This window comes from Sus scrofa, chromosome 4, assembly GCF_000003025.6.
Source record: "Sus scrofa isolate TJ Tabasco breed Duroc chromosome 4, Sscrofa11.1, whole genome shotgun sequence".
NCBI lineage: Eukaryota > Metazoa > Chordata > Mammalia > Artiodactyla > Suidae > Sus > Sus scrofa.
This window is the reverse complement of record NC_010446.5, coordinates 90,660,457-90,673,282: the sequence shown is the minus strand read 5'-3', so window position 1 is coordinate 90,673,282 and position 12,826 is coordinate 90,660,457. Positions and strand designations below refer to the sequence as shown.

At 51.5% G+C, this 12,826-nt stretch overlaps 1 protein-coding gene across 3 annotated transcripts; it reads left to right on the top strand.

Annotated features, from left to right (window-relative positions):
* On the top strand, positions 239-11,299 carry SLAMF8 (SLAM family member 8). 3 transcript variants are annotated; one of them, XM_003125670.3, is made up of 6 exons: positions 239-1,027; positions 4,028-4,225; positions 7,807-8,112; positions 8,200-8,304; positions 9,847-9,946; positions 10,415-11,299. In XM_003125670.3, exons 1-5 carry the CDS (start codon positions 940-942, stop codon positions 9,906-9,908), a joined length of 759 nt encoding a protein of 252 aa, XP_003125718.1. In that variant the 5' UTR covers positions 239-939; the 3' UTR covers positions 9,909-9,946; positions 10,415-11,299. The 3 variants fall into 3 exon arrangements, with proteins under 3 accessions (XP_003125718.1, XP_020945248.1, XP_003125716.1); XM_003125668.5 differs by having other exon boundaries at positions 244-1,027; positions 3,899-4,225; XM_021089589.1 differs by lacking the exon at positions 4,028-4,225 and having other exon boundaries at positions 243-1,027.

Here is a 12,826-nt window from a genome sequence, read left to right as displayed (position 1 = left end):
ACCTCTGAGAGGGGTTAGCCTCACTCTGGTTTTCAAACTTCCCTGTCTCTAACAGGACAATCATAAGACTCTCTTGGAGAAGAGTTGCGGAGCTTCCAGGAAGCAAAATATGTAACCACATCTAGAATTCATGCTTGCGTTTATCAAACATTCAAAACATCCATGAGGTGCCCAGCACGGACGGGGATGCAGAAGTGAATACATGACCTTGGCAGCAAGCAGTCAGTAGACATGAGAAAACTGTTACAAAACAACATGCTAAGAGTGATAACAGAAGAGCTGGGGTGGGGGTGGAGGGAAGGAGGGGAGGTTCCTCTTGCTGCTTTGTGGTGCAGTAGCCTTGGGCGGGAGTCCGGCTGGCCACCTAGCCCACATAGCCATGCCAAGTCCAACACATGAAAGTATGGAATAGGTAGTTCTAAGAAGAGGTAGATCTGGCTTGGCATGGCTGGAGAGCAGAGTGGCCATGGGACACGGGGCTGGAGAAGCAGCTGGAGCTGGACTTGGAAGAATCTTGGATGCTACGCCAAGAGTTTAGTCTTTATCCTGAGAGTGGTGTGAGGCCACGGAAGAATCTGAAGCAGAGGAGAAGTAATGATGGGAATTGCAGTTTAGAGGGGTCTCTGTGGCTGCAACGGGAATGCCAGGAGGCAGCAGGGCAGAGCGGGATGCAGAGAGGCCCTACCGGGAGTCAGAGAGGAAGATGTGGGCTTGTGTGTGGGCGCCGGTCGCTTGCATTGGCCAACCATATGCACTCAAAAGAGGCTGACTTACAAGAATCAGCTCCTGATAGAGTCCAGCTAGTCTCGAGGCCAACTTCCACTTTCCTCTGGATGTTTTCACTTTTGGGGCATCTTGTTCTGAGTCAAGATTCCTTCTTCTGAACACGGGACTTTCCAAAAGGACCACAGCTCCTTCCGTGTATCCACTCAACTTGGGATGTGTTGGATTTTGGTTGTTGAGGGAGCTCACCTGCCTCTCTGGAGTATGGCCGTGTGGTCCCTGTGGAGTCTACTTCTCTGCGAAGGTAAGCGGGGCAGGCGGAGGGTCTGGTCTCAGAGAGCTGAAGGTCCCTCGTCAGACTTCTGAGCAGGACCCCCTCTCCCCATCCCAAGTGTGCACACAGGAGCTGAGGAGGGCTGGGAAGACTGAAGCAGGTTCTTCGGTAACCTTGAAAGCTCACAAGAGGCAGAGAGGTGCAGGGTCCTGGGTAGAAGGATGGCAGCCCAAGGACCCCCATGTCCATGAGACACGAGCTGTTTTGTGGCCCATAAAACTGAGGCTGGTGATACCATTTGTTTTGAAAGAGATGGTTGTGAGAATGGTCAGGGGCTGGCGATGTTAACATATGCAACTTGTAAGGACAATCTGGGGAGGGCAGGGCTCTTACAATCTGAGGATGTCTTTCCAACAGCCTGTGGGAAAGCTGCAGCCTCTCCCTGCAGGTCTGTGGGAGTGGAAGTGGATATTGAGGAGGAATGAGAGACAAGAGCAAGTTAATATCATGCCTGTGGACTTGGGGTGGCCAGTAACTGAGTGATGTCAGAAGAGACACGTCAGGGGTCTTCAACACGGGGCGACCACCCCCTCATCCTGTATGGTGCCTGACTTCCCTCCCTCCGTTAACAAGTGGTCAGTGTGACAAGGGCCAGCACCCCTAGGCTAGGGGATAGGAGGCATGGGGCTTAGCAAAGGTGCAGACACTTTTGTTTGCATCAGAGACTCGTAGGGACTCTGAGATGACTTTGTCCAGTGTGCCCACCTGAGTTCCTGGTACCAAAAGCCCTGCAGACTTCTACATGTCTAAATGCGAGATGGAAATCCTGCAAAAAGAAAAAAAGAAAAAAGGAAATCCATTTGGCTCACAGATCTTTTAAATCCTTGAACGTGGGGAGCAAAAATGAGTTTTCTTATTGGTAAACAAGATGAGTAGCACTGATTGGGTGCACTCCCTCGTTGTACAGATGGGACCTAGAAAAGTAGGTGATAGGCTGAAGGTCCACGCAGCTCCTCTGCAGCAGAGCCAGGGCAGGAGAGCCCAGGAATCTTGATTGGCATCCAGTGCTATGCTCTTTCTATATGACGTCTCTACTGTGCATTAGCCCTGAAGCCATCCCCAGTCAGGACTGAGATGATTGGGGCTGGGAGTCCGTTAGATGGGTGGGAGGGCTGGAGTCACCAGAGGCTAGCTGAGTAAGCACCCAGAACACATCTCTTCACCCACACTCGCAGCACTGGGGTGCGGTCCTCCCCTGCTCTTATTCTGCTCTGCATCCCAGTGCCCACCACTGTGCCGGGGTGGCCAGTTTCATCATGCCTTGAGCAAATCCACTGAGCTTCTTCTCCATCCTGCTCCTAAACAGCAGTGGGGCACAGGAGTACAAAGATGAAAAGAGGAACCTGTCTGTGGTCTAATGGGGCTCATTAATGAGCAGTAACAACAGGGGGATTAGAGCCTTCACCTGTACCACCTTCACCACCTCCACCCCCATCACCCCCACCCCCACCTCCACCTGCACCACCCCCACCTCCACCTCCCCCACCCCCACCATCACCTATACCACCAGGTCACCGTGGGAACACAGAGAAAGAGTTTGTAACCCTCAGTGACGGATGGGGGAGGGCAGGGGAGGCAATGACGCTTCCCTGAGAGGATGAGCAGAAATTAGCCAGCAAAGGAGCCGGGGGCGCTTCAAGCAGAGGGGTCACCCACACATGCCGAACGCAACATGTTCCCATTAAAACTTAGCCTCTTGCCATCCCGCCCCCATTCTGTTTCTCCTCCTGTTGTGTTTCCCAGAGAAGGACACCCAGAGGGTCCCAAGGACCTGGGAGGCAGCCTCCCCCCACCCCCCCGCTCCCTCGCTCCCCAGATCTCATCTGCTACCAGATCCCACTGACTAGGCACCTTCATCTTTCTCAGTTCCTCCCACTTCAGCCCATCTCAGCCTCTCCTTTCCTCAGTATGAGCTTCCCTCGCACTCCTGTGGATTAATAGGAACAGCCTCCATCTGGCTCCGCCTCCGACGAGTCCTCCACACCTCTGCTGGAGTGGTCTTTCTAACCCTGGATCTAATCATGTTGCTCTCCTACTTAGAGCCTATCCAAGGCCCCCCATCGCTCTAAGGATAAAGCCTGAACTCCAAAGTTACTTTCAGGGCCATGCAGGATCTGGCTCCCACAGACTCTTGCAACGCAATTTCTTTCTCCCCTAGCAGATAACTACTTTCGGTTCCTTGTGCACGGCGCTCTCTCACCCTCCGGGCCTTTGTGTATGTGTACGCGGCTTCCTCTGCCTCTAACACTTCCCCATCCCCATCCAGGCTGCACTCTGCTTTGCCTGGCTGACTCCCATTCCTCTTTCAGGTCTCAACTTAACCCTTTCTTCTCTGAGCCCCTGAAGACCGGGCAAGTTCACCCTATCACCCTACCTGTGTTCTCCCAGGGCACCCATTTTTTTCCACATCGTGGCAGTTGATTTTTTTTTTTTTCTTTTTGTTTAGGGCTGCCCCTGAAGCATGTGGAAGTTCTCAGGGCTAGGGGTTGAATCAGAGCTGCAGCTGCCAGCCTACGCCACAGCCACAGCAACATGGGATCTGAAGCAGCCTACGCAGCTGGCAGCAACACCAAATCTTCACCCACTAAGTGAGGTGATGGATCAGCTAGCATCCTCATGGATGGTGTTCTTAACCCACTGAACCACAACGGAAACTCCAATATATTTTAATTGCTTGCTTAAGAGTCTGAGCTCTGTGACCCCAGGGATGGGAATCTCGTCCTCACTGCTTTATTCTCAGTCTCTGGCATGGTGCCTGGGTGGAGGGGGACCTCATTTGTCTGTGTGCAGGAGAGAGATGAGGTTTGGGGCAGGCAGAGTGACGGGGCTCTGTCCTTTCAGCACTATTTCCCGTCGTTGTCACCAGTGTCCAAGTGCAGGGCCAGGTGGGGGGCTCAGCCCTGCTGGTGGCAGAACGCCCTCCTGGCTTCCAAGTCCGTGAGGCCATCTGGAGATGTCTCTGGCCTTCAGAGGAGCTCCTGGCCACGTTTTTCCGGGACTCCCTGGAGACTCTTTACCACTCCCGCTTCCTGGGCAGAACCCAACTGCACAGCAACCTCAGCCTGGAGCTCCGGCCGCTGGAGTCTGGAGACAGCGGCAACTTCTCCGTGCTATTGGTGGACAAGGAAGGTCGGGCCTGGACACAGACTCTGCAGCTCAAGGTGTATGGTGAGTGTGCTGGACGCTGGCTCTCCGCCCCACCTCCTCCCACAAAGCCCTAGAAAATCGTCCTGGGAACTGGGGAGAACTAAGTTCTAGAAACTGCTGGCCTCTGACTTCATGACTGTTTCAGGGAACAGTCACCTCCCTCCCAACACACACACACACACACACACACACACACACACATACACATGGCCACAGGTAAGGAAATTCCTCAGCTTCTCCCAGGTGCGCTTCTGGCTGGGGCAGCCAGGCTTTGCCAGCCACAGCCTTGGTCTGAATTCTAGCTCAGTTTCTTATCTCAGGGGCCTGGGACACAATGGTTTAGGTCCCTGACACTGACCTAAAACAGGCATCGTGATATTTACCATGTAAATATCAATAAAGGTAAAATCAGTGGCATTTGAGAAAGCATCTAGGTTAGAGGCAGGCCTCCATGTCATCAGTTCTAAGGTGTCAGATTATAAGACATGCCACTATTTTATACACCGCTAAAAAGAAAAATGAACATTGCAGTGAAACTACGACATAATGTTTTAAATTAAAAATTAAATGTAATTATAGAGTTTTTATTTCATATTTCTTTAAAGAGCTCTTTTAGATGTATTGCAAAATGTTAACTTTATATCATTCACGGGTTCTCTAAGTCATTCGTTGTTGCAAAATAAACTGTCCCAAAACCTAGTGGCTGAAAACAACTATTTTTATTTCTCACAAATCTGAGTTGGAAGGGCCCAGCTGAGTGAACCCTCTGCTCTGTGTAGATTTGTTAGGGTCATTCATGCAGCTGCTGACAGCACCTCAGCTGGGATGGCTGAATTCACCAGGGCTGAATGGGTCTTTCTTTCCAGTAACTTCACCCCCACCCCCACCATTACCTGTACCACCATCACCACCTCCACCACCACCACCTCCCCACCAAAAACCATCACCACCGCTACCACCCCCAGCTACTATCCCCATCACCACCTCCCCCCATAACCATTCCACCACCTCCACCATCACCTCTACCACCATCACCACCTCCCCACCAAAAACCATCACCACCACTACCACCCCCAACCACCATCTCGAACCACCACCTCCCTCCACAACCACTCCACCCCTACCCCCATCACCCATACCACCATCACTACCTCCACCTCCAACACAACCACTCCACCACCCCTATCTCAATGGTACCACCATCCCTACCTCTACCTCCACCACCCCTGCCATCACCACCTCCATCTACCACAACTGCTCCACCACCCTCACCTCGACTACTGCCACCATAATTCTGCTGGTCAAGATAAAATGGCCTTTGAGTTCCCATTCATCTACCTAATGGCTTGGGGAAGATGTGTCGTAATCCCAAACCAGTATTTCGGTGAAGCCTCAGAACCTTGGAGAGAATAAGGGGGAGGAAAAGGTCCATATTTAAGAATGGAGAGTAGGGGTGAGAGCTGGCGGGGGGAAAGAGTGAGGGAGAGGAAGGCAGTACCAACCTGGGAAGGAGACAGACCTACACCTAGAGAGCGAGCACTGGCTCGTCACCTGGCTGAGCCACTTAGGCTGCCAACAGGCAATCAAGTGGCCACCCCTTTGGAGGCATACAGCCCTGACCCAGGTCGTACAGCCTAGCAGGCAGCAGACTGGCTAGAACGCAGCACCCCCTCTTACCTCTTACTCCCCTTATTCCAAAGGCCCTGGCACAGTCTAAAGCCTTGACAACCTTACAGGAAGCAGGGGAGCCTCTCTCTCGTTCTGAGTCTCAGCTGCCACACATGTGAAAAGACAGCGTTGGATGTGATTGCGCATGTAGCACCCACACCGCTAAGCTCTGAAATGCCTTGTTCTCAGCATCTGAATTACAGATTTCAAGGAAATTGCTGTTTTATTGCTTCCAAATACATAGCATGATTAGAACTAATTGCACAAAGCTGCCAAGCAGCCATCCTTAGGAGCTCTGCTTTGACAATAGATCAGAATGATTTGAATTAGCAGATCAGTTACTCGAAATGTCAATGGGTGTTTCTACTGTGCCTGATCGTGTTTGGAAGCGGTTTGTCCTCTTAAGTAGTGTAAATATCCCCCCCTGTAATCTTTGTTTATACTATTAGTGCGCCCAGCAAATCTTTCCTTTTTTCCTATCACAAATCCCACCAGATTGAGCTGGCATTAATGAGGTTTTACTCGGCTTGACTTTGGAATGTGGTCTGAGACCCAGCCCTCCTGTTGTCACCGAAATGCTCTCCCGCTGGCCCCCATCGCCACAGAGACTCATGATGCACTCATCAATCCATACAGGCAAGGCAAGCGATAGCCTGGGATGCCAGGACGCCGATTTGTCCAATGGTTTGGGCAGCTGAGCATCTAAAAGGCAGAGGTGATGGAGACAACAAGGCAGAAAGAGCCCCTACCCTCTTGTTTGCTCCTTCACAGAATTGTACATCCTTGTCATTATTTTCTTAGTTATTCACACTCAGCTGTCAGAACCTGTCTTCCTCACTCACCTATAACCTCCGAAAGTCCAGGAATGTGTTTGTTTTTGTGCCTGGCTTAGTAAATGCTTACTGTCTCTCTGACTGATGTATCATCACAGAAATGCTCTGATAGGGATACACAGAATTCTTAGAGAGCTCAGGGTTATACCCAGCATATCAGGGAAGGCTTTATAATCACAGCAGTAAGCAAGGTGGCCAAGATGGACCTGGCAGCCTGGGTAGGAGTTTTCTGGGAGGATGAGGAGAGACAGGCATCTGTGTACACCTGAGCCATATGAAAGCATGAAGAGAAGTTCCCGTCATGGTTCACGAATCCAACTAGGGATCATGAGGTTGTGGGTTCGATCCCTGGCATTGCTCAGTGGGTTAACGATCCGGTGTTGCCACAAGCTGTGGTGTGTAGTTTGCAGGCGCGGCTCGGATCCCGCGTTGCTGTGGCTCTGGTGTAGGCCGGCAGCTGTAGGCCGTTGGCTACAGCTCCAATTCAACCCCTAGCCTGGGAACCTCCATAAGCCATGGGAGCGGCCCAAGAAATGGCAAAAAGACAAAAAAAAAAAAAAAAAAAAAGGCATGAAGGATACATGATAGACGAGTGTGATGTGCTTGAGAGAGTGGGAAATTGACTAGGATAGGTGGGGAGGATCAGTGGCAGGTACAGCTGGAGAGGTTGAGATCAATCATTTTATGAAGTGTTCTTTTTTTTTGAGGTAGGGGTTCTTTTTAGGGCTACACCCACGCCTTATGGAAGTTCCCAGGCTAGGTAGTTGAATAGGAGCAACAGCTGTGACCTACACCATAGCTCATGGCAACGCCGGATCCTTCACCCACTTAGCGAGGCCAGGGCTCAAAGCTGTATCCTCATGGTTACTAGTTGGGTTTGTTACCACTGAGCCATGATGGGAACTCCCTCATGAAAGGTTTTGAATACCAGACTGAGGAATTCAGCTTCTGTCCTGTGGGTCATGGGAAGCTAAACAAGGTATTGAAGCAAGAGGGGTCTAGTCGGAGGTGGCATCCAGCCCTGCATGGATCCCGTAGCTGGAGCTGTGGGCCTGGCACAGCATCCTGCTAACCCACCCTGGCTCTGCTGTTCCTGCCCAGATGCAGTGCCCAGGCCCGTGGTGCAAGTGTTCATTGCCATATCAGGGGATGCTCAGCCCCTCAAGACCTGTCAAGTGTTCCTGTCCTGTTGGGCCCCCAACATCAGCGACATAACCTATAGCTGGCGACGGGAGGGGACTCTTGACCTTGGTGTCGAGCCAGGTGAACTTTTCATGGATAGACAGCTGCTGAGCGTCTCACTGGGACCAGGAGACAAAGGCGTGGCCTATTCCTGCATCGTCTCAAACCCTGTCAGCTGGGACTTGGCCACCGTCACCCCCTGGGAGAGCTGCCATCGGGAGGCAGGTATGCCAAGGGCACGGGGTCGGCGGTTGAGGGATTGTGAAGCATCCAGGCCACCTGTGACCCTGCCCCCGCTTCCCCCATGTCCAGCCCCAGGGAAGGCCTCCTACAAAGATGCACTGCTGGTGGTGGTGCCCGTCTTGCTGCTCCTGATCCTGGCTGGTCTCTCTGCCTGGTGCTGGGGCCCCTGCTCAGGTAGGTGCCCCCCAGGGGCTGGGGGTGGGTGGCAGAGGTGGGTCTGCCGGGGAGGATGGCAGAGTTTGGACCTCCTCTCAGTTAGGCATCATGTGCTCTGGGCTTACCTCTCCCACATCATCTGGTCCTCTCCACCTAACCTTCTGGTCTCCAATAAGACAGAACTACTCTAAGTTCCTTTTGCAGGTTTCAAATGAGCTACTTACTCTCTCACGTCCCCCTGCAGGCATTTGTACCTTCTCCTCCCTCTGTCTGGAACACACTTTCCGTGATTTCCCACCCAATTGCCTTCTTTATTTGACTGTCATCTCCACTATCTTCCAAGTGTGCCTGCTCCAAGAAGCTTTCCTGACCTTCTCCCCAGGCCCAGGCCGACTTCATGACCTGCCTTTCTCCAGGGCTCACCCTGGTCACAGTCACAGCGCTGACTGCCCTCGACACTCCCACGGGGTTCTCAGCCCTTGAAAGACAGAGCCTGAGTCACCCTCTAGGGTGACCTGGGCTTTCTGGACATGTCCATCCTGGGCTGTCTAGTCTGGTCGCAGGGTGGAGAGAGTGGGTCTGCAAGCAGAAGGAGACCTTAGACCTCTTCACAGTGGGCGTGTCCTAGAACAAGAGTCTTGGCCCAGCCACTGAGCATGCGGCCTGGGTGGCTGGCTGGCTCCCATGTATTCTATCCTCGGACAAGGGGGTGGAGGTGGGGGCTGAGGTGACACTCCACTCCGAGGCCCTGTCTGCTCCTGAGAGGGTCTGATCTGGCCCTGATTGTCCCCAGGATTCCAGGTAAGAAGGTGGAAGACAGAGAAAGTGAAGCTTTTTATTTTAAAGCTTTATTGAGATATAATTCACATGCGCTACAATTCATGCATTTAAAGCATAAAACCCAATGGCTTTTGTTATAGTCACAGAGTTGTGCACCCACCGCCACACTCAATTTTAGAATTCTCATTACCCCAAAACGAATCCCCCAAGCTCCTTAGCCATCCTTCCCCCAATCTGCCTTTCTCCTCCAGCCCCAGGCAACCACTAATCTTTCTGTCTTTAGACTGTCTTTTCTGGACATTTAGCAAAAATGGAGTCATGCATTTAGACTGTCTTTTCTGGACATTTAGCAAAAATGGAGTCAGTCAGGGGTGACTGACTTCTTTCACTTTACCTAATGTTTTCAAGGCTCAGAAAGGAGCAGCTTTGGCCACTGAACAGATCAGAGCCAACTCAACTACCTGAGTTAGTGGGAAGGCGCTACCCAGGGCATCTGGAAGCTGGCACTGGCTCTGTCACGTGGCTTCTGCCTAGTCATCTAAGTGGATCTAGCCAAGCTCTAAGTTTCTGTACCTTCTGCAGCTACATGACTGACATAGTTGCAGAGGAAGGCTAGACATGAGGAAGAACTTTTCATCCTTGAAGCATCTCCTTTTCCAGGATCTTAGAAAACCAGGAGAGATATCCTTTGCCTGAGGTGATCTGGGACCAGGACAGTTGGGATTCAGAGTCTTGGTGCAAACACTGGAGGGGTAACCTCCCTTCCGATCTCCTTGCCAGGGAAGAAGAAAGATGCCTGTGCTGACGAAGTGGCTCCAGAGACAGAGAATCCTCTTGTGTAGGGTGGGCCTTGAGGGAGGAAAGAAACGAAGCCTGGATGGTGAGGAACCCCCTGCCCAGCCACGTGATGCTCTGGGACATGGCTGGTGCCTGGAAACCACCATGGACCCCCTACCTCATACCTTGCATGATACTCCAGGACCAGCCCCCAAGAAACAACACTGGGAGGACAGGCTATCTGGTCTGGTCCCAGGGGAGAGAGTGGGTCAGCAAAGAGAAGGAGAACTTAGAACTCTTTTTGGTGGGCGTGTTCTAGAACAAAAGTCTTGGCCCAGCCACTGAGCATGCAGCCCAGCTGGCTGCTGGCTGGCTGGCTCCTGTGTATTCTTTCCATGGGCAAGTTGTGGGTGGGGAGCAGCTGAGGTCACACTCTGCTCAGGGGCCCTGACTGCTCCTAAGAGGGTCTGATGTGGCCCTAACAGTCCCCAAGGAGCAACACTGGGAGCACAGGAAACATTGACACAACCTCCCACAGCCCCTCCTCACCTTCTTTCTCCCCTCGTTGCAGGTCCTGGCTCTGCTCTGGGCAACATGGGCCTAGAAGGACATCCCCTCAAGGATGCTGGAAGTTCTCCAGGATCCCAGATTGATTACCCAGGGTGCTCACTCTCCACCCACTGTCATGAAGTATTGTTATGGACTGAATTTGTCCCCTTTAAACTCTTATGATGAAGTCCTAATCCTCAGCAGCTCAGAATATGACCGTGTTTGGAGATAGGGCCTTGAAAGAGATAAGGTTAAGGTTAAGGTTAAATGAAGAGTTCCCATCATGGTGCAGCGGAAACGAATCCTACTAGGAACCATGGGGTGGCAGGTTCAATCCCTGACCTCACTCAGTGGGTCAAGTTGCCATGAACTGTGGTGTAGGTCACAGATGTGGCTTGGATCTCACATTGCTATAGCTGTGGTGTAGGCCAGTGGCTATAGCTCTGATTAGACCCCAAGCCTGGGAACCTCCATATGCCATGGGTGCAGCCCTGAAAATCAAAAAAAAAAAAAAAAAAAAAAAGGTTAAATGAGGTCATTGAGGTGGCCTAACCCAGTATGACTGATGTCATTACAAGAAGAGAGAGAGGGGTTCCCTGATGGTTCAGCAGATCAGGGATCATCATCACTGCTTGTAGCTCAGGTTGTTGCTGTGGCGCAAGTTCAGTCTCTGGCCTGGGAACTTGAGCATGCTGTGAGGGTGGCCAAAAACAAAAAAACAAACAGAGGAAGAGGAAGAGACACCAGGGATGCTTACACTCGGAGAAAATGCCATGAAAGGACACAGAGAAGGAAGCACTCTGCACGGCATGGAGAGGAGCCTCAGGAGAAACCAAACCTGCTAACACCTTGGTCTTGGACTTCCAGCCTCCAAAAGTGTGAGAAAATAAATTTCTGTTGATACCCATTCTGTGGTATCTTGCTATGCAGCCCTAGCAGACTAATACAACTACTAACCCATAAGCATCAAAGGATTGCCTCCAGCCTGGGGCCCAGCCTCGGGCCCAGCCTCTAACAGACAGTAGACATTTGAGTCCCCCACTTCCAGCCCCATGTAATTTGAGACCCTGAAGCTTCCCCACAACCAAGGAATCACCATAAGAAAAGGTCTAGAAGCTGATAAAGAAGAGAGGTGAGGGTCAAGTGTTTCTTTTTCTGGCTTGAAGGGCTTTCAGGTCACCCAAGTTCATGGTCCTCATGAGCTCAAAGATACTCAAAGGTAATTTACAATTACAGACAATCAAGGGATGGTTGACATCTCATGGTTGGGATGGGTGCCATTTCACAGGTAATATCTTTTTTTTTTTTTTTTGGTCTTTTTTTGCTATTTCTTGGGCCGCTCCCGCGGCATATGGAGGTTCCCAGGCTAGGGGTCGAATCGGAGCTGCAGCCACCAGCCTACGCCAGAGCCACAGCAACACTGGATCCGAGCCGCGTCTGCAACCTACACCACAGCTCTCGGCAATGCTGGATCGTTAACCCACTGAGCAAGAGCAGGGACCAAACCCGCAACCTCATGGTTCCTAGTCAGATTCGTTAACCACTGCGCCACGACGGGAACTCCCGTTTTTTTCTTTCCTTTTTTTTTCTTTTTAGGGCCGCACCTGCAGAGCAAATGGAAGTTCCATGGCTAGGGGTCAAATCAAAGCTGCCATTGCCAGCCTAAGCCACAGCCACAGCCACGCCAGACCTGAGCTGAATCTGTGAACTATACCACAGCTTGTGGGCAATGCCAGATCCTTAACCCACTGAGCAAGCCAGGGATCAAACCTATATCCTCACTGACACTGTTTGGGTTCTTAACCCACTGAGCCACAACAGGAACTCCTGCAGGTAACATCTTTTTAATTGGCATCTTCACCCTCAATGCTGACCCTCATGCCTCCTGCAAGAGTTGGGGTGGGCTTTGAAATTTTCTCCTCACTGTCTGTGATTTTCTCCTCACAGCAACCAGAAAAAGAGAGATTAAATTTGCCGTAGCAGAAAGGAGGTTCTTGCACAACTTCAAGAAAAGCAGCTCAGGGAGTTCACATCATGGCTTAGCAGAAACAAATCCGACTAGTATCCATGAGGATGTGGGTTTGATCCCTGGCCTCACTCAGTGGGTTAAGGATACAGCTTTGCTATGGCTGTGGTGTAGGCTTGCAGTGGTAGCTCTGATTCGACCCCTAGCCTGGGAACTCCAATATGCTGCAGGTGTGGCCTAAAAGAAGAAGAAGAAGAAGAAAAAAAGCAGCTCAACTCAGGATGTAAAAGGAAGGAGCCAGGAAAAGCTAAGCAGCAGGGAAATTATGAAGGGAAAGTGCACGTGGGACCTTGTGGTCTTTGGAACACCACGTCCCTGGGGATAGGGAAGCCAGGAGCACTGCTTCTGTTTGGCTGTCTGATTCCTCCCATATGGACCTTTGCACCATTATTTCCAGTAGGCTCACGG

Coding starts and splice junctions, on each gene's coding strand:
- SLAMF8 (XM_003125668.5), top strand. CDS start 940: ATGTGTTGGATTTTGGTTGTTGAGGGAGCTCACCTGCCTCTCTGGAGT. Junction 4,226..7,806: donor TCTGCAGCTCAAGGTGTATG/GTGAGTGTGCTG, acceptor GTTCCTGCCCAG/ATGCAGTGCCCAGGCCCGTG. Junction 8,113..8,199: donor GAGCTGCCATCGGGAGGCAG/GTATGCCAAGGG, acceptor CCCCATGTCCAG/CCCCAGGGAAGGCCTCCTAC.